The sequence below is a fragment of the Drosophila grimshawi genome, unplaced genomic scaffold (assembly GCF_018153295.1).
Source record: "Drosophila grimshawi isolate 15287-2541.00 unplaced genomic scaffold, ASM1815329v1 contig_848, whole genome shotgun sequence".
Classification (NCBI taxonomy): domain Eukaryota; kingdom Metazoa; phylum Arthropoda; class Insecta; order Diptera; family Drosophilidae; genus Drosophila; species Drosophila grimshawi.
Window position 1 is genome coordinate 6535001 of NW_025063692.1, and position 22500 is coordinate 6557500.

The 22500-nt window shown below is 39.4% G+C and overlaps 1 protein-coding gene across 5 annotated transcripts in view; it reads left to right on the plus strand.

The window, feature by feature from the left end:
• LOC6566205 (neurobeachin) overlaps nucleotides 1-22500 on the plus strand; it is a 220034-nt gene that overhangs the window by 135587 nt on the left and 61947 nt on the right. For all 5 annotated transcript variants that reach the window (XM_032739008.1, XM_032739009.2, XM_032739010.2 and 2 more), the window contains exon 2: nucleotides 21112-21216. In XM_032739008.1, the coding sequence (XP_032594899.1) occupies nucleotides 21112-21216 (105 nt within the window). The remainder of the gene's footprint in view (nucleotides 1-21111; nucleotides 21217-22500) is intronic.

Here is a 22500-nt window from a genome sequence, read left to right on the forward strand (position 1 = left end):
GGGGACACATTCGCATAAATGAAAACCGCAGTAAGGACTTTTTACGCATCGTTAATTTTTCCCCATAGACTCAAACTCGATGCCTAGGCGACAATTCTCTGCCGCCTGCTTATCGCACCATCTCTCGGTCTCTGTCACTCACTCTCTCTCTCTCTCTCTCTCTCTCTCTCTTTCTCTCTCTGTCTATCTATCTTTCTCGCTCTCTGTCTTTCGTTTGGCTGAGTTTATCACTCTTTCAGTCAATCAGCGCTGTCTGCCGTTATAATGATGTCTGCCTGTTGGGCCTTTACTTTGACATCAACACCGCAGAGTCGACCGTCGTGATTTACTTACTGCCACACAGTAGAACCAGCCCAAAGCACCCACTCTCGCAGTTTGTGTGTGTGTGTAAATTTAAATGTTGCACAAATATGAAAAGCAATTTACATAATATCCTACCAAGTGTAAAATGATTGTCAATGCTGTCTTCTGGACCCTCCGCCGTGGCCCATTGTGGTTCAGGCGCTTGTGAAATCGATTAGAGATGGCAAACGCATCGATAACAAGACAAAAATATTAAAAAGCAACGCTGCTCTCATGCATAATGAGTGAATTATAATTGTCTCAACAATTATTTTGACTGTTATCGAACTTTTGACTATTCGATGTCGATAGATAAATTCATAACACTAACTTTTCCATCGATTGGACTTTATTGTTGAACTAAAGTCTTTCAGTAACAGGAGTAATGTTTGCAATTGTGTAACTTTTGCCATATTACATTATACATCATTTGAATGGAGACAAACTTAGTGTGTTGTGTTCATAGCCTACTCTCTGTTTGCCCCTGCCTTAATTTGGCTTCTTGCCTTGGTGCACCACCCACACCACCCACCACTGAGTGCTGTGGGGGGTATGTGGAGTGTGGGCTCTGTGCATCCGTCAACATTTTGGAATTGATGATGTCGACGCACATTATGAGGTTCAATATCCTGGATAATGACGACAAATTGCGCAATATTTACACCAAGGCGCAAACACTCACATACCAGGGCCAAGTAGCACAAGGTGAAGAGAGAGACTGAGACAGAGACAGAGAGAGAGAGAAAGGGGGGCAAGAAAACGAAGAAAAAGTCGTATATATTGAGAACCATTTGCTACTGACTGCTGTGTTGAGTGCCTTGTTGCCTGCTGCCAGCTGCCTGCAGCCTGAAACCTGGTGTCCTTGGCGGGTACGGTCAAACATGATTGATGAACGCTAATTAATGTGGCTACCCAGTATTTTGCGCACCGCTCACTTTAATGCCCTCCTTCTCGCCTTCGATTCGAAAGAAAAAAACACGAAAAGAAAAGAAAATTGTGTAATTAATTTGCAGCTCAAGTGTCTAGGCGACATAATTATAAAACGATTCGTTTGCAACAACATAATACACACTTTGTTCCCTTTGACAGCAGTCGCAGCAACCAGACAGCAGACAAAGGCAACAACAACAAAGACCAAAGACGCTTTGAAGCCAGTAAATTACTTTCAAATATACCCTGTACGAATTGAAAATGGCCGAGGTGTTTCGACAATTACAACAAAATAAGACTTTGATAAAGTTTGGCGCGTTACATAAGTGCAACTAATGTGAAATGTGATCAGAAATCGATAGGGGCAATCAATGGACACAGTTTGCAACATATCGTTGAACTTTCATTTGCCTTCACATATTCAAAGTAAATCAACTAAAAGCTATTCACAAACTAAGCATAGCATTCCGAAATATGTATTCAAATTAAATTTAATTCAACCTGTGACAATATGCCATACTTGAAATTATTAAAATGTTTGCAATGCTCTCGTTTGAGTTGTCGACATTCAGAAAATGTTCTGGGCTCATAAATTTGGTCAAATGCAGTCTGGTGACACCATGGCTGAGCAATAGAGGGGTAAACTGAGGAGTTGAGTTTGGGTTTGGGGAATTCCGAATCGAGGTCTGCGCCATCCTCCAATCCATGTAAATTCTGAGCAAGAACATACTTGCGCAAACACGCAGCAACAACAGCACTTAAGTTGCAGGCACGTTTCAGCACATGCATCTGTGGTGTGTGTGTGTGTGTGTGTGTGTGTGCTTAAGGCCTGTGGCACAATTTAAACAAAGACTTGAGCAATAGTCAGCAGTTGGCATCAGCGACAGAGATTCAGTTGCTGCTGAACTTTCTGCATTTGAAAACTTAAACATGTTATCACTAAAACAACAACAAAAGACTCCGACTCCGACTCAGACTCAGATGCAAATGTAAATACAAATACAAATGCTTCTTCTTTTTTGTTAGTGTTCAACTCTGCAAAAAAAAAAAAGATTTGAACTGGAATTTTGGAAAATCACCAAAAGTTAGTCACTTCATGTAACAAATGGGTGCTGCTCTTTGGGTGATGGCTTTTGCGCAGACAAAACGATGGATCTCTGGCTCGACACAGTATATAAATAGTCTAAAACAAGTTCAACATTCTAGTCGAAATAGCCCTGTCCGTCTCAAAGACTATAAGTGCTAGAAACTTTCAGTTTTCGTTAACCCCGCGCAGATCAAGGTTTCCTTCATTTTATCGATAAATATCTCCGTTGCGCGACTTCAGATAGCAATCAGTGCAACAAACTTTAAAGGCAGGCCCTTCCAAACAATTTATAATACACATTAACATATTGACGGATAAGAAATACCCAAGCTATAGTCGAAATTTTATTCTCTTATTGAGCTCATTGTTATAGTCTAGTTTTCTTCAATACCTGAACAGGCTATACGAAATGGAAGTACTTCCACGCATGCTTACATTGTGTATGCAACACTTTTTAAAGGGAAATTCAACAATAAATAGCGAATGCAGCTGGGTTCATTCTAACTTGAACATTTGCACAACTATATCTCAACTAATCCAACTAGTTGCAGGCTATTGGCTATTGCCACATATCTTTTTCCGTATTGTGAACACTCGCAGCAGGAATTGCACACTGTTTAATTGTTTGTGGGAGTGGCTTATTAAACTGCCACGGGACAGTTGAAGGCACCCACAACTCCCCTCTCCCCTTTCACTGTCTTGTCTGCATGCTGCTGTCCTTTGCAACTTTGCGACTGAGCTGAGAATTATGATCCACAAGGCTGCAATACAACACGGCGAACACAGTAACAACAATTTGTTACTGCATAAACTTTCTCTCTCTCACTCTGTCTCTCCCTCTCTCTTTATTTATCACTTTCAGTTTATTGCTAGCCACCTTCCCCTTGTTGACAGAATGCAGCCCTCAATTTGGTTAATTAGAGCCCAGTTTGAATTCTGAAATGAAAAGCATTGAATTGTTGTAAAGGAATTTGCTAAGCACAAAATTGCTTAGCTCGCTGTGAATTTCTGGCATTGTCAACATAAAACAGAGAATTTTAAATGTACAAGTCTCAATAATGCTTTTGTTTTGTTAATTGCATTTCTCAAAACCTTTTCGGGTTTGTCTTCACATATGTATCTTAAACCTATTCCACACATTCTTGAAATAAACTCTTTTTTTATGCTTTAGATTTTCATTATCTCAATCAAATGTTATTGCTTACACTTTCTTCACATCTGTTTAATGTTCTTACTCAACTTTTAATCATTTCCAATTGCCTGCTAATCGTATTATTTTTGCTCAAGTTTGAACACTTGAAATTCATAGCCCGTTCCGAGGGGGGTACAGGTGCGTACCAAAAAAAATTCGCAAATTAACCGTTTTATTTTTCATTGTTTTTTTTTTTGTTTTTTATTGCTCGCAAGGCATATTCGCTAGTTTTGTATGCGGCACATGGCACAGGACGCTAGGAACCTAACAATTTCGCTAGTTTACAGTCATGTGTCAGCGGAACGAATCCTGTCATCTAGTTAGGCTCCTGTTCTGTCTGTTCTATAGTCTTATACACTAAGAAAAAAAAAAAAGAAACTGTTGAAAAATCGCCTTGAAAATGATAAATTATTTTTAGAAATAAATTACAAATATGCAAAACGAGGTTATAATGATTGCCCCACAACTATTTGTATTATTTTGACTTTCAGCAATGCCTTTTAGTTTTTCGACTAAAATATATAAAATATAATATAATATAAAGCGTATAATTTTAGCGCAAAACTGTCAGCAATTGTTTATTGTTTATTGTTTTTTTTTTTCGAGTTGTTGAATTATATTTTTATTTGTGTATTATATATTTATTCTTAGTGTATAGACGGCTTTAGGCTGTTGCCTCTCAGCTTGCAGCATCATCTATCTAAATGGATATCGCGCTTTGCTAGACAACAAAAAGCAATAACAACAACAACAACAACAACTACCACAAGTAAAAATGTTATCTTGAGCACATGCTCAGAGCAACTCAAGACTGTCCGTATGTCTGCCTCTCTGTCTGTCTGTCCATCCATGCTCTGCTCTGCTGTGCTGTGCTGTGCTGTACGCTGTCCTTCTGTTTCTGCTCCTGTCTGTCGTGTCTGTCGTGTCTGTCGCTTCTGTCTGAACTGTCTGTTGTATTGTTGCACGTACATGTCGTAGACTTCTTCTTATGCTAAAACTTCACTAAAAAATGAGCATGGCATGGCGTTGAGCATTTAAACTAGCTACAAAACACCAGCTATGAATCGTAACGCCTAAGCAACATCAACAGCCCCTACCACACCTCAATCCATATTACATACCTCCCCGCTCAGCACGCTCAGCCCTCCTCCCCCGCATCCCCCTGACAAGCAACCAAAAAAAAAAAAAATGAACGAAACAGCCACCAAAGCAGCAGTCAAGGTAGAAGACTGGCGGCATTGCTACGTGCAACGCATGTCAAAGTGCTCTAGTCTGTGTGTGTGTGTGTGTATGTGTGTATGTGTGTGTGTGTGTGTGTGTATTTGTGTGGTTGCCTAGACAAAATGCGGCTAATGTCCTTTCTTCGGTCTAGATTTACAATACAACGTTAAATGTTGTTGCGATTCTGAGTTGTTGTCGTTGTTGTTGCCAAAGCAACGCTTTATTTGATGAGTGTTATGTGTGTGCATGTGTGTGTGTGTGTATGTGTGTGGGTGTGTGTGGGTGTGTGTGTGAGTATGTGTGTCCTATTCTTTTATGTTATTCGCGTGCGCATGTGTTTGTGTTCATGTGTATTTTTATAGCGCCGGTAGTTGAGCATCAAAAGAGGGGGCAAAATAGAACAACAACAAAACAAAATAAGAACATTGCAAAAGGGCATAACCGATAGCATGATACTCTGTTCATTTAGTCCACACTCGCACTAAACATAAAAATTGTCTCTATTTTTTTGGAAGAACAACAATTTTTAGATCATTTTTTTCCTTAATTTTAAGGAAGAATTCCAGCTATATTTAAAGCTAGCCAAATTAAATTTTAGTTGAAGCATTAAACAATTTTGTTTGATTCTTCAGTTAAAATTACTCAAGTTATCTTCTGTCTTTTGTGCCTAGCCATCAGATCCTTTATAAAGCAGTCCGCAAGTGTCTGGCCGAAATGATGATATCTGTTTATATATAAAGCTAAAGTTTTTTTTTTTAATTCTATTCATTTCCTTGCGAGTAAGATTTTGACGTGAAATTGGTCGACTTGGCGCTAGTTTTGTGAAAGGACATTCGCTTTTGGCTCTTTTTTGGTAGATTAGAAAAAAACGGCAAAATAGATATTGCAGAATCGGCAGTAAATTGACCGTTTTAAGAACGATCTTGATCTTGATCGACCATATCCTTTTCAATTCTGTGTCAAACATTTCTCTTTTACGGGGGATGCCAACTGGCCAAGCAATAGCCAAATTGTCCTTGTCCGAGTCATCTGGCATTTTTGTATCGTCGACTCGAATGTGTTGCGGTTTCTTAAATGACGCCAGTAACCTTGAGTGTAATTCGATAGAGTAGGTCCTTGTGATGCCAGTGCACCATGTCCTGCGGAAATCTGCAAGGATTTAGCTGATCTGCAGCAATTTTTCTCTCGACACCTGTGTGCCCCTTAAAGTATGCAACACTTTTTCTTGGCTTGAGTGCAATTCAACCCGAATAGCTAACTGCAAAGGAAACGACTACACGGAAAAAGGACTGCAAGCCTGCACTTCCCATGCCCAGTCGCACTTCCCATGCCACGCCTTGTAATCGCTTATTGCTATGCTGAGTGTTTGAGTGCAGCTTTCACAGTTATTGTCGCCTAATTACGCAACAACAACCGCATTGTAATTGCCCGCATTCTCCTCTTTCTTTAATTGATGCCATTTGTTTTTTGTGGCGCTTTGGCTCGATTTCAAAATTGCCGCCCACAGCAGAGGCTTTGTACTTTAGCTGATTAAAACCTTGCCGATCCAGTTTTATTTATTTATATATTTTATGCTTATCTTGAGTATTTATTTGTATTATTTACTCATGTGTAGACATTTTTTTCAATTTGAAGCAGTAATTTTTGACTTCTTATTCATCATTATCTGACTTGATTTGCATTCGATTTGCATTTATTATTGGCAAATTCTTTTGCTAGTTACTTTCCATTTATGCTCAGCTATTTTTATGTGTCGTTAAGGTGCTCAAAAGTTGATAAATATGCAAATGGCCACAACAAGAACGGCAAAAATCGCAGTCAACACGGAAATGAAAAGAAGAAGAAAAAGTGGCTTAACAACTTTTTCAGCAACTTAACTTATTTTTCCAAACTTATTGTGTGTGTGTGTGTGGGTTGTGTTTTCTTTTTCATTTCATCTGCTCTCCATTTGTTGCAAATGACATTTATGCTGTGTACGCGCTTAATGTTGCTGTTGCTGTTGCTGTTGCTATTGTTGTTGTTGTTGTTGTTGCTGTTGCTGTTGTGGCAGTTGTTGCTGCTAAGCAAAACTAAATGAAGCAACAATGCGAGAGGGAGACAAGTCAACAAAAGCCAAAGCAATTTGGCAAACTATGCGAATTAAGCTAAAGACAAAGACAGACGCATCTGCACTCCATATAAACACAGAGAGAGAGAGAGAGAGAGAGAGAAAGAGAAAGAGCAAGAAAAAGAAACAGAAACAGAAAATAAGGAGAGAGTTATTTGGTTGGAGGTTGTTTTGTTGACCAAATTGAAAGCAGGATAGAGTGCTAAGGAGAACTGGCTGCCCAGCGAGTTAGTAAGAAAGTTATGCCAATTCATTAATTAGCCCAGCCAGTTGCCCAACACACACACACACACATATATTTATATATATATATGTTATATATATATATATTCTATGACCGTCTAAGCAATTTACACACGCAAACACACACCCAGGCAGCAGTAGCAAAGTGTGTAACTTGATATCGCCTTCATACTTAATAAAAGGCACTATTCATGTTGTTGGCGTTTCGTGTTGTTGCTGTTACACTGTGAGAAATATCCGACTTCATTTCGCCATTAAATTAGCTTGCCCTATTTATGTCAATTTAGCAACCAGAGATTCATTTCTAAATTAGAAACCAACATTTTTTTTGTATCCAAAAATATGCGTCTCAGAAAAAATACGTATTGCTGAAAAGTATAAATAATAATAATAATAATAATAATAATAATAAATAATAAAGATATTTATGCTAATAAAATGAAAACTTAGAAGATGATTTCCAAAAATTAAGTAATTATTTTCTATAGTCAAATCGATTTTATACTTTATATTTCATATATTTTCGCCACTGTTGCACTGTTGATGTTTTTGTTGTGTGTGTGGGTGTGTATGTGTGTGCGTGAGTGTATTTTGACAGCCATATTGCATATTCAATACGCGTGTGTTCCATACACAAAAAGAAACCCCATCCAACCCCCTTTTCTTCATTCTGTTGCTGGAAGTTTCGCCTGCCTCGTTTATTTGATTAGTGTTTGCGTGTTTTTGTGAGTGTATGTGTGTGTGTGTGTGTGTGTGTGTGTGTGTATGTATATATATATATGCTTGTGTGTTTGTATTTGACTGAGTTAAGTTTTAGCAGCAAATATGGCAAACAATTTCACAAAGTGGCCAAAGCCAAAAGTTTTGTCATCGGCCAGCTTCAATCTGCAATTGCCATAGTATTAGCTAATCGTTGACCTTAACGCACAGCCAACCAACCCACTCAACCCCCCACCCACCAAATCCACACCCTACAGTCTGCACCACAATCCCGAAGTGGTGCTGTACACACAAGTTTGTCCTAGCGGCACGTCTCGACCACCTAATTAGTTGACTAGTCAACACGCATTTGTTATATATACCATATACAGTCCGCTGTACGCATATATATATATATATATATATATACACTATATCTGCCGGAGCATGTGCGTTTGCTCATTAAGAATGCAATCCCTTTTAAAATGAGCAGCTTTGCTAGCCTTTAATTTGATATTTATTTGATTTTCAATTCCATTTTTTTCAAATTTATGCATCAAATATTTCGCACTAAACTTGCACTTCAGATTCGATTACTGCTGATCAGGAACCCTCCGTAAATATATTAATTAGTAATGATAGTTTCTAAATTTCATCATTCATCATTGATTATTATTATTAGTTTATCTGTGTGGTTAGCTCTTTGACAAGATATTCTTTGAACTCATCTCTTTGGTCATTTGCTACTCGAAAAGAGTGATTTAATTATTATTGTTGGTTTTATCTAACTCAACTCGATTCACAATCGCATTTCAACTGTGAAAATATGTTTGCCTTTCTAGCGCATTCAATTAGTCAATTTATATATGTATTTTTATATATTTATGTGTGTGTGTGTGTGTGTGTGTGTGTGTGTGTTGTCCACACATTTGAGTAAATTTACATTGTTTGCGCTTCAGTGAGTTGAATGCAAGAGTCTATCTATCTGCCCCTCATTCAGTCTCATTCAGATTGGCATTCGCATCCTGTTTAGCTGCTCAGCTCCTGCAATTAACTCGTGATATGGCCATGTCCGAAATTCATACTGTGTCCTGTGTCCAGTGCCCTATGTCCTGTGTGCTGTGGAGAATGTCATTAGCATTCATTCATTTGATGATATGCGTTAGGCATTTGGAAATTATAATACACAATCTATATGTAAATATTCGGCATTAGGTGGCCATAATATACGTGTGGCCATTATGCAGATAAATATAGATTATACACCAGCTCAATGAAACATCAAACTCGCCCCCACCTATCAATAAACCTGACATGGACATCATTAATATCTGGGTGGTCGGTGAACAGTTTGGACAACTGATATGGGCTATCAATTCGATTGCCAAATTTTGCAATAAAATTGGGCAACAGCAAATAAAACTAGTCAAACGAATTATGCATTGTATGATTGACCTGACAAATAAGCAAGAGTTGCTTATTTACTTTTTGATGAGTTGAGAGAGAAATTGCATTGGAATTTCATTTTGAGCTGAGCTCAATTATATTCTGTTCACAAATTTTGGGAACCCAACTCAAAAGTTTTTCTTTTTAATTTTAAACGGGTTACAGAACTTACTTGCTTATTGCTTATTGGTTCTCATAGATATTTAGCTATTCAGTTTCCCATGGATATACAAAACTTAGATCGCTGTCTCTATGCAAAGTGCTCCAGTTTTCGACAAGTGCTTGCAAAACTAAAACTATCAGCGTTGCCAGATCTTTGCTATTTGAGCCAAAGGCGCTCGTTTTCTTTGTGTGTGGCAGAGTCAACCGTCTCCTCCTTTTGTCTGCTGCTCCTTCTGCTCCTCCTTTGAAGGGTCGGCCGCACTTAAGACAGGCGATAAGCAAAGGCCGCAGCAGCAGCGTCTTAAGACAGCAGCAAGACGGCGCTATCTGGCAACGCCATCGCTTCCGCTGCTCTGCATTGAGCTAAGCGTTATCTAAAGCACACATCGCACACGGCTTCTCGCAGGACACGCGCAACGCCTGCCAAGTAAAACTTTGTGACGCCTTTTTGGGTTTTGGTTTTGGTTTGGTTTTGTTTTTTTTTTTTTTGCTTTTTGCTTTTATTTCTACTCGCTCTTGTGCTGGCTTTTCATTAAAATTGTGTGCGCCTATCTGGCCATGCAGATCTTGTTGGCTAGGCAACTCTAGTTCAACTCTCTCCCACTCTCTCACTCTGTCTCTCTCTTTCTCTCTCGCTTTCTCTCTCGCTTTCTCAATGTGTGTGTGTGTGTGTGCTTTGACTTTTGTTACCTTTGTCTAAAGCGCAAAAATTGTCGAGTTTCGCAGAAAATTTTTATTGCTGAAAGGTGCTAAAATGCAAAAAGTGCTGATGCTGAGGCTGAGGCTGAGTCTGATGATGCCAAAAGGATGTTAAGCATGATGATGATAATGATGATGATAATGTCGCCGCCGATAGTGAATGCTGCATGCTTCGACCATGCTATTGCCATCGCACTCACTCTCCCATTGGCAGTTTGGTTTTTTGTTTTTATTTCGGCTTCGTTCTTTAATTATTTAAATTACAAATTTTGCCACAAAACTTTTGTGACTTCGCGAAAGTCGTTTTGAGCGGAACTGAAGTGTCTCAGTTGGCCTGGCTTGGCTTGGCCTGGCCTGGCCTGGCCTGGGCCCGCCTCCTACTTGGCACACTTTTCAATCTTTTGCCATCTCTACTGCACACAACAACAACAACAACAGCAACTATCAACTGAATGCGTTTAATTAAGCAAAGTGGCTCTAGCCAAGTTGTCTGTCGGCTGTTTGGTTTTCGCATTTTTGTTTTTTTTTTGCTCACTGCTTTCGAGTATTCGAGTTTTAGACTGGCTTACATGACATAAATATAGCCGCTTCGCCGTTCCACTGTCCCCGCCCACTGCTGTAAGCCTTTTTGCCACACCACTTTCATATTTTCTGCTAATTTTGTCCAATTTCGCTAAAGTGACGGCTCAGGTCGTTGGCTTTTATGAGCACTGACCTTTTAGCCGACAGCCATCAGCCAACAGCCAACAGCTAACAGCTAACAGCTAACAGCATACCTGCCTGGCAAAACTATCTCTCTTTGGTATATCTCTCTCTCTCTCTCTCTCTCTCACCCTTTCTAGCCCTCTCTTGCCCTCTCTTTCATTCTCCCATCTTTGTCCAGTTACCCCTTTTTCAACTGTTTGCAACTGTAGCAAATATTTAATTTCTTTGCCGCTGCCTTTTGTCTTAACTACTTCGTGAGTGGCAAAAATATAAAAAGCAACAGCAGCAAGCTGCCAGCAGCAAGCATATAAAGCAAATGGCAAACACAGCGTGTGGCAAATGTGGCATGTGGCAACAAAAAAAAAAAACCAGCAGTTTCTGTTGCTATTTCTGTTGCTGCTGCTGTTGCTCCTGCATTGCGTCTGCTTTCGAAACTATGCTGCACATTTTACGCAAGCATTTTGCACGATACACAAAAAAATGTACACATTCTTTATGATTTTTTGAAGAATTTCGCGTGCTGCAAGAAATATGCATGAAATAAGAGGCATAATAACTGACAGTCAACGTGGTTGCTTGATTAATTAATCAAATATGCGTGTTTGTGGGAAGGGAATAAAAGTGGATGAAATGCGTTACAACATAAATTTAAGACTATTGAAAGGGCAATGAATAATATATATATATATATATATATAATATCGTATGATAAAATGCCGCAGAGCTTAAAACGTATCAAAATCAATGATTGAATATCTCAATCATCCAAATAAATGACACAATGAAATCGATAACGGTCATTGATAAGTAGGGTTAGCTCAGATAAAACCCAAAAATATTACAACCCATCAAATTTATTGCAAGTTAGAATGCGCTAGTCGAGAGAGTGCCCGACTAGGAGATACCCTCAACCCAGCAAATCAGCTGTAAGTTTTTCAATTTGATTTTGAATTCTTAAGAAAATAAGATTCATATCAGTTGGAATGGTATATTATTAATTAATTAATGATTCCTTCTGACTCTTAACTAATTTCGACAAATAATTATGAAAGAGAATAATCTAATACGGAAACAACTTTGTCTCCAATAGAGAATTCCATTTGCTGGCTGGTTGCACAACACTTGGCATGCCATATTAATATCCTGTCGCTTAATGTCCCCTTTGATTGCATGCACCTTCCCCTCCCTCAGACAGTACTTGATTTATTTCCCAAGTGCCAGCTGAACTGCTTATATAGATATAGACATCGAGTTGCATCATTCCCTCTCATCCTCAACATGAGATCTTCATCCTTACCTGTTTTTTTTTTTCAACTGCAGCTCCTTCTTGGCGTATTGCACACTTTTGATTACTTTTATTATTTTGCTTTTATTTTCTTAGTTTTGCTGCGCTCATTGTGTGCTGCCAGAGCAGGTTTCTTTTGTGCAGATTAAAAAGCGCAGTCAAGCAGTGGCACGCCCCCTTTCTCCTTTCTCCTTTCTTCCCCTAAAGTCTTCTAGTCAACGTCTCAACGCACATTGCACATTTGGAAATTGAACAGCGATTGAAAAAATACGCAACAAAGTTCATAGAATACCCTGTACATGTATGGTTTCGTTGGGCATACATAAGTAAAGAAAACTATATTCTTTTCTGGCCCTCAAATATTTATATATTGTTGATGTTTTCAGTTTTGTTCCTTTTTTTTTTAATTTGATCTTTTCTCGATTTGTTTTTTGCTATGCTTAAACATTTTTCTAGGGTATTCTATGTTTGGCGTAGAAATACTGCGTCCATCAGGCGTTGACAATCAAGCCAAGTGCTGGCGCTAGTCTGTCTCCCAAACCTACCCCTAGCTACCCCACCCACCCCCAATCCCCATCCCCTAATTTCTCTTTTCGCCGACTCCATTTTCGCTATACGTTTTTAAATCATATTTAACGCTCAATTATTGACGTTCAAAGTGGAATGGAAGCTGGTGGAAGCGACAGACAATGCCAAACTAATGGCGTCTCTTCACTCGAATGTGTCGCGTGTGCAAACTGATGGGTTGTCCAGGGGGGGGGAGTGGGAGGTTTGCACTTAATACTCGTAACTCGACGCATCAGCTTGGGACATATTCGCCCCTCATCAGCCTTGTGTGTGTGTATGTGTGTGTGTGTGTGTGTGTGCTCAAATGACAATTTGTAAAGCTTTCAATGAAGAAGGCCGCCAATAAAATGATTCCAGGCAAGGAGAGCAGGCAGAACAGATGGGCTTGGCGGGCGGTGGGGGGAGGGGAGAGGGTGGTGTTGGTGTTGGTGCTGGTGGAGTAGGTGGAGTAGTCACACAAATGACAGCCACTTTGCAGGGATGGGGGCAGAGTGTTGTTGGCAGAGTAGAATGGAGGAGGCTGCCTTCTCAACGTCTTCTCCTCTCTGCCAGTAATCAATCACTCAATCAATCAGCAAATAATGTGCATTGAAAATTTTTTAAGTGTCCAAAATGTTTGCCGGATCAAAATGTAGCTTGTGGAGTTGCGGGAGGCGTGGGCGGGTGGTGTGTGTACTTGTAGGGGCGTGGCATGGAGTAGTCAACTTAGCGGGCCAAATGATATTTGTCAGTGGGGGCTAAGTAATTGTTAGTGTGTGTGTGTGTGTGTGTGTGTGTGTGTGTGTGTATGAAGAGGAGAGAAGGTTGAAAGAGTGTCAGGGATTTAGTAGCGACTTTTCTGCCTTATTGCCTTGTCATTGTCTCTGCAGAGGGGCTTGAATGGATAAATGGGATGCTGCCGGTGGTTGGGGAGCAGTGGGTGTATATGTATATGTATGTAGGTGACTAGCCAGTAGTCTTGAAAATGTTACGAATGAATCCATTGGGGGGCAATTATTTTATGCTGTCAAGATTATGGCAGCTTTGTAAAAGATTGAAACTTTTGCAAAAAGGTACAAAGAGAGAGAGAGAGAGAGGTTCAAGTTTAAAGGATCTAGAATTTAATGTGTACACAGACAGCTGAATTAATAAGAGCTAGGAAACTATCGATAATTAATCAGAGTTTGCATTTAATTTATGCAAACTTGCCAATCTTCAATCAGCATAAATTGCATAATATTAACTATTACTTGAAATTCAATTATTAACTATTTTCTAGAATTGGGATTTGGCTTTCTCAAAAATCATTGTGTGTATATTTTGAAGCTTATCTTTAATAAATAAATTCACGTTCCACATTTTATATTCAGTCGTAACTTTTTATTTGGCATTTATTGAACTTTTTTCATTTTAAATATATTTCGATTTTAGTATCAATTCTAAGTTCTAAGGTTCGGTTTTTTATATTGCGTCTGATTTTCTTTTTTATGTGTTTTTTTTTTTCTGTGCTGCTTTTCCAAGTTGTTGCCTACTTCTTGGGGTCAACTGTGATTAAATGGCTGATGCCATATTTGATTTATATATATTTCTTTTATTTTTTGCCTAGAGTCATTTTTGTTGCTGGTTTTATTTTTTCAATGACCGTGCACATTTGACAGGCTCCCACTCCCACCCGCCTTTGTCCCAGTCAGCGGGGATTGGCGCGTGGCACGCCCATTGCCTGAGCTGGTTGCAAGTGGGCATTGTGGTGGGGTGAGGGGGGAGCTGCCCCCGGCCGGGCAGAGGTATTCATTTTATGCTTAGCGTGTTGCAAAACTTCGATGATTAACTTTTTCGATTAACTCAAAACTCAAAACAGACAACACACACACACACACACACATATCCGCTCACAAGTGTGCAATGGAAAAGTAGAAAAATAAAATAAGCAAACAACAAACAAGGAAAAATCAGCAACGGCTGCTTGCTGCAAACCGAAAACTTTTTCATGGCGATAAACAATTTTCAACGTATTCCCTTCCCGTCCCTACCTGCCACCACCCTTACCCCTGTCGCTTTACTGTACCTCCTGTGCCCATTTTTTTTTATAGCATAAATTTATTTTAATGTTTATGCTTAACAATTTTGCAGTGCAGCCACCCAAAAAAAAAAAAAACAAAAAAAAAAAAAAACACCGCCCACGCAATCAGCTAAGGCTCAAGCCAAAAGTTTTGGATGCGCCAAGCGTTCGAGCCCCCACAGCTACACTCACCCCCCCCTCGCCCAACTGTGCCTCAATCATCTAGTCGTTCCACGCTGTTCAAAACTTTGCATATTGATAAGGCCACAGAGAGATAAAATGTGAGAAAAGTAGATTAAAGACGAAGGCATGGAAAAAATACAGAAATAAAATAGAAAAAAAAAGGAAGAAAACCTCAAACCAATTGTGAAAGAATCTCTGATTGATGTCTGTCAGTTATGTGGCAAAAGGAATCCTTTTATCATTTGCTGCACAGTGGGCGTGGCAGCACACACACACACACACACACACACGCACACATGTGTGTCTGCGTTGTAATTATGGGCCATGCTAAGCTAGCGGCAATTGTTTGTGATGATAAATGATGGACAGACTAAAGCACCACAATGACCGTTACATTTGTCCAAGCTGTAGGCATCGGTGTTGAGCTTGGGGTACGGGTTACGGTATACGGGAGGTATGGGGTAAGGGAGGAGTAAGGGGGGGCGGTTGTGGCATGACCATGAAATTCATTAAGCATACACACGGTCAGCTCCTTTCCGGCCCTGACCCAATTGACCAAGTCTGGCCTAATGGCCAAAAAGAGGCCAGAGTCATCAATAATGTAGCTCAAAGAAGCACCCGAAATAGATTGGCTCCTAATGAGACACCCCCGCGGCCCCATCCCTACTCCCCAAAGCAGACTTTAAACATAAATACTCCCTCTCACCAAAAATAAACCAAAAAGTGATTTTTCTTTAAACAAAACAAAAAAAAATTTCAAAATTCAGCAACTGCAGCAAACGAGAACTTGGGATCTAGAGAATTGAACTTGTGAACTAAAGAGAACTTCGGGAGTTGTGGGAATTCAAATAGGATGGTAACCAAGGTGGATAGCAACTGCTTCCGCCCCCACCTAGTCAAAAACAATAATAAAAAAGTTACACAAAACACAAAATTTCCCCAACGAGCTGTTCCACTTGTGAATGTGTGTTAATGTGTGTGAATGTGTGTGAATGTGTGTGAATGTGTGTGAATGTGTGTGAATGTATGCACGGAGAACACATAAAAAATGAGTGTAGCGTAGAGAATGCCAAAAAAAGGATATTTTACAAAACAATAAATCACTACTAATGCATACGCTTCCACAACACATAATCAAAAAATAAATAATTAACATAACTAAAAGGTTATGAAATTGGAAATTCATATAAGCATCAAATAAAATAAAAATATATATTTAAGTATTTCACATTAATTTTCCGAATGAATGTGAATATTTACAATAATGTAGTTGATATTTGTCCAACAATTTGTAGCAACGCTTTTACTAGACTTTAATGAAAACCAAAATAAAAACGGTAGAAATTGAGTAAAGTGTTGGGAGCAAAGAGCTTTTTAAAATAAGCGACGATGAAAGAAAAACCCCCCCAAAAAAAAAAACAGATACAGAAAATAGGCAACAAAACAACAACTTTTAAAATAGGAGATGGGTTGGGAGCTGGGTTGGGCTGAAGGGGGCTGAGGGGTATGGTGTTTACTTTTCAAAAACTGTTTTAAAAGCTTAACCACAAAAAAATAAAAAATAAAATAAATAAAAACTGCGAGTATTCCCTAATGACGGCCGTGCTGCAAAGAAATGCCACAAAAGCCCAGGAATATGCCAGAAAGAGTGAGAATGAAAGAAAGAGAGAGGAAAGGCAATGGGTTTTTAAGGGTTTTCTTTTCTTTTTTTTTTTTGTGGGCTTTGAGAATGGAAATGGAAGACTGGGAGCCTGGGAGCCTAGGAGCCTGCGAGACCGTCAATGATAGAGCGTCATGATAAAGCATCAAAGTGGCATTAGCATTCGGCACAGAGGCCAACGCACAAAATTTTCACATACGCACACACCAGACAGCACCAGAGTGCGAGAGAGAGAAAGATAGATAGAGTGAGAGAGAGAAAGAGAGAGAGAAAACTATGGTTGTATGGCAAAAGCCTAAAAGCAAGCAACAAAATATTTGGGCAAATGTGAGAAAACATTTTGCTGTGTGTTTGTCTCTTTTGCATTTGGCTTATATTGGAATTTGAATTTTTTGTATATTTTTTTTTATTACATTTCCTCAGGGGGTAGTTAATCACAGCGATCTTTGTTTGCAGCTTGTGGCACAGACCAATTGGGAATTATAGCGCACACTTTCACTTCATTTTTGCCTTGCATCAAATTCTTTACAAAAAAATATACATTTTTCATAAGTTTTTCGAAACTGCATTTTCAAAAGCAAATCATCTTTTTTGTATAGGTTAAATATGTGTGTATAATATTTGGCTTCTAAATAATTTAGCTTATGTTTAGATTTTGTTCGCTGCTTTTACGTTATACCACTAACTATTCACTCTTATCCTATATACCCCTAGAGGAAGGAAAACTACACACACACATACACACACATACACGCACACACTTCTTTGAAAATGAGTTTTAACGCAATTTAAGTCAACTTCGACACCTGCAAAATGAAATTGAATTACAAACAAAAAAAGTAGAAAAAAATAATGCGAAAAAGTTGCAGAAAGGCGAGAGCGGCAGCAACGAATAAAGTCAAATACAAAAGCCAAGTTGCCCCTTCGGCCAGCAGTAGCAACAGTCCCCCCCCCCTGTCCACATCCACATCCCTCTCCACCTCCACTCTCGGTTTCCCTTTCTATTTGTCTGTGTAAAGTGTAATTTTTACACCTTCACGCTAAATTTTCAGCATGCTCAATCCCAAATACTCAAAAATTCAACACCAAACTGAAGCAACCAAGCCCCCCCCCCTCCTTCTCCTCCTACCCCCTCCCGTGCACCGCACACAAAACGTTGCCACTTGAGAACTTTTAGTGCGTCTCAATGCGCATTTTAAATAAAATAGAAATTCAATTTACTTTAAATGAGCGCAAAGCGACTGAGAAGAAGAACAGCGCAAAGGCAAAACTCTCCACGAAACGCAAAAGAACAAGAATTGATGGGTGAGGGGGAGGGGGAGGGGCCTGGGTGGATGGGTGGTTAAAGGGCGGCTGGGTTAAGTTAAGAGGAGCGCTGGTGGGGGTTATTGAGACAAGGTGACAAGCAACAGCGCAATGTCAGCGACAGCTTCTTTCCCTGGAGACAACACATACAAAAAAAAAAGAGAACGAAAGTTGAAAAAAAAAAAACTTTTTAAATGAACTCAAAAATTTACTAAATGTGCTAGTGAAAGGTGCGTAGAAGGGGATGTGAGCCGTGGATGGGTGAGGGGTGGGTGTCAGAGAAAGTGCGAGCAACTCACTGGGGAATTTTTAGCTTGAAAGCACAAAGCATCCCCATCCCCCCGCCCCCACCCCCTCAAAACAAATCTGGAATATAATTAAGCGGCGTTTAAAACGCATGTAAAAAGCGCGAAGTTCGCGTTAATTGTTTGGTAGGTGCAAGGCGAAAAAAAGACAAAGCAAACTTTTTTTTTTTTGTTTTTGTGCAAAAGTTTAATTTAAATTTGAATGAAAATTGCGTTCTCGGATTGGTTTTCCTTTTTGTGTTTTGCTTGCTTGATGATTTGTTGATTGTTTTTATCATCGTTGACCTCATTTATATATATATATATATATACATATATATATTATTAAAGAGATCTGCCTTTATTACCTTTATTTCATTTTATCGATAACCGCCTCTGCGATTACCGATACAAATCGATTGCCGATAGCAATAAAAGCCGTCATTTAGTAATGTAATCTACACAGACATATTATTGATCAACTGTAAAAGTTGCATTAGGATCGAAGATTTTCCTATTGAATTAAATCTTTAAAAGCTGACTAGAGCTAAGAATTGTTAGAGTGAAGTCTTTTGGCAAGACGATGCTCAACACTCATTGATGTCACTTCTAGTTGGGCAAGCCCTTCCCCATCCCCATCCCTTTGCCTGTGTGGGTGTGGTGTGGGTGTATTCATTCATTCAAACTTTCTCATCATAACTATTGCCTCGCATTATAATTCCATAAGAGCCTTTGCTTTATAAAACTGAGTATTATTCATTTCTATCATGTAGCTTTACATACATACGAGTATGTCAAGGGCGTATCAGTCAAAAAATGTTATTCCATTTGTAATCAATACTCATTTGAGAATTAAATTGAAAATATAGTTTTATCTATGTTTCGACTCAACTTCGACTCAAAAAAATATACCAGTCATTGTTGTTAGTTGCTCACGATGATAATATATATTTTATTCTTCGAATTTTTGATACTTTTGATACTAAAAAATGTCAGCTTTGAGCACTTTAAATTAACATAATTTATCAGAGGCATTTATATAAATTTTTTGGTGATGGTTGGACTTCTACTTAAGTACTGCATTTAAAGTTGGAAACGCAATTTTAGCTCGATTACTCAACAAGTATTTTTCCTCGTCTTACCTATTGCATTGAGAGAGTATGTGCTAGTCGTGAGCTTTCACATTTATTGTGAGTCAGCTTACTTGGCATTATGAGCAGCTGCCTCGATTGCCACAGCTGCTGGGAAGCTGTCGCTTTGATTTCACTGCAAATCAGGTGATAAGGAATCACAATAGGCCTAAACTTGCAAAAAGGCGCCGAACGAGTAGACAGGAAGGTTGTTGCTGGGAATGGGGTTGTGGCAGGCTGGGTGGGGAGGGAGGCACTACAGCAACCACGGCTGCGGTTACACTCGAGCCTCAACTGGGAAACAAAAGAGTGAGTGAGCAAGGTCGGGTTGCGGGGTTAAGGACGCATAATTATAAAGCTGTTCGCAACAAGCAACTCAAGTGCAGTTGGCCCCAGGCAAACCACCCACAGCCACCGGCTGTTGGCATGAGCAAGGGGGACAGCAAGTGCGACTCCGAAGTGTTGCAGAGAAATGAAAAGGCGCCCAGCTGGCGGACGCCAGTTAAGCCCCCAAAAAGAGAAATAGCAGAAATGTAAACAGACACGAAGCGCAAAACAAAATAGACACATAAATAAACAAAGATAGACAGGGAGAGCCAAGAGGATGGTGGCTCGGGTGGGTGCTCGACTGTATTTCGGTATTTCTTTTTTTGTTGTTGGCAATACTTGCAACACTTGTGAGCAAGTTTTTTTTTGGTTTTTTTTTGGCAGTACCCAAATCAATTTATTGAATTTATTTGCTGATTTTATTAAAGCGCGCAAAAAGCATCAAATGAATTGACACACAAAAATATCCAGCAGCCTGTTCTCTATAAAAGCGAGACAACAACAACAACAACAGCAACAACAATAAGGGAAATTCGATTGCCGATTGCCAATTGGTTGTCAAAAAACCTAGATAGATATGGGAGCTGGTCTTGAATTGCCTTGGCTGAAGCGGGGGAGGGCAGAGAAGTGGCGTTTTTACTCGGCCTATCGTAATTAAGTTAGAACCTTTCTTTGCTCTTACTCACGCATATTGCTCACTCTTTCTCCCATTTTCTCTCTCTTTCTCCCTCTCTCTCTCTCTCTCTGTCTATGTATATCTCTCTCTTTTGCTCATCTATTTGCGCGCTGATTGCGTTTCCTAGAATGGCTCTTGGCCCAACCCTCAACAACACATCCAGCACCTTCCTTACCCCCCCCCCCCCCCCCCACTCTCAATCCCCAGTAGCCAACCAGCCATCTATAGGTACTTACTTAACTTAAGCTCCACAACTTTAAGCCCGAAAATGCCTGAAGGCATCTAAATGGTTACAGCCAGTATGATAATCCTCTACCAACCAATTCGCCCCCTTGGCGTACGCTTAAAGCCATAATCATCAATTCGAACTTTAAAAGCTGAAACGTAATTCAAATACAAAGAATACAAATTGAACGTTTCCACATTAGATATTAGATAACAGGCCTTCGAGAAACCAAAGCAAAGCAAACTGAGCATTCAGTTAATGGACGGCTTAGCTCAAGTTGCAATTTGCACTTTTGCTTCACTAATTCCAAGTTGTCAATAGAAACAGACACACACACACACACACACACACACACACACACACATGCATACAATAGAATATTAAATTGCATTGATTGCATTTTATTTATTTGTGTTGCATTTGCTTCTTGTTTCATACATATTTTGCATCCGGTTTGTATAAATTTCGACGCTAACTTGAATTAACTCAATTATTCATGGTGTTATATCATATATAGAAAATTGCCTTAACTCTTAACTTGAAATACTGAAAATATTTTTGTACTAATTTAAATTTAATTGTGTTCAATTTTTGCAGCTGGTCGGCGGTGAATTCGATATGGAATTGAATTTTGTGATACAGGATGCGCAGAATATTAAACATATGCTCGAGCTGTTGGATCATTGTCCGCCCAATTTGCAGGTGAGTTTCAAGACAACAACAACAACAACACACACACACACACACACGAAAACAGCAACAATCTTGGCTTGACAACAACAACAACAACAAAAACAACAGCCGCGAAAACAACAAATATAAATTTAATTCTATGAAATTCAATCAACAATTTTGTCAGCATCAAAGGCAATTTAACCAGCATTACAAATGTGAAAGTGTTCGTGTGTGTGTGTGTGTGTGTATGTGTGTGTATGGGTGTGTGTGTATGGGTGTGTGTGTGTGTGTGGATGTATGCGTGTGTATGTGTATGTGGATGTGTGGAGAGTGCGTGGTTCCAAATTGTATGTACGTAATGAAAGCGCAACATGGAATGCTTTTCAACTGTTTTTCTTTTTCCCTTACCGCTTGTGTCGCAATGTGTTTTTGATTTGCATATGAATATATATATATATAAATATATATATATATATATATATATATATATATATATATATATATAGGTATGTGTGTGCATATGTTCGTGTTAAACAATATTTTACACCTGACGCCGTCGTTCTCGCTGTCTGTGTATTATTATTAGCATGAATTCTGGCAAAGAAAGGATGCTGCTCCCGGGCACGTCCCTAAGTGCTGTGCCTATATGTCTGTGTCTGTGTGTGTGTGTGTGTGTGTGCTGGCAGGAAGTGTGCTCTCTCGCTGTCTGCCTCTACCACCAGCCACCTCGCGTCTGTGGCGACTGTCGCCTGCATGCAAAAGTGGAAAAATGTTGACAGCGGAAGTTGTGTAACCGTGTCAGCATTCAAGCATTCCAGCAAGCAGGCATCCAACATTCAGGAACCACCATATATATAGTCCATATACCATATACCATACATCATCGCCTCCACCACCACCACCTCCGCCTCCCCCTCCCCATCCACTGGTCGACAACCCCTTATACAACATGCTGTCGTACAGCCGATAAAAATCGCATCAATGCTGTTGCTTAATGAGTTTGTTTCAAGTTTTCGTTCATTCATCTATCAAACAAAACTGATAACAGCCATGCTCGACTAGCAGTTACCCTGCACCTAAAAAAAAAACCCAAAAAAAAAATTGCGTTGAATTTTAAGGTCCACTTTCTGGGTGCACAAACTGCTTTGGCGTTAAATCGCTTTGAGTGTAAAAAGTTTTTAGATTTTTATTTTTTTTTTTTTTACTTTAGAAGCCTGTCAAAAAGCAGAAGCTGCAGATAAAGTTGTTTTCTTTTTACAATTTGTTGCATTACCTGGCTTAAGCTGAAGGCAAGCTAGCACCAGGAGGGGG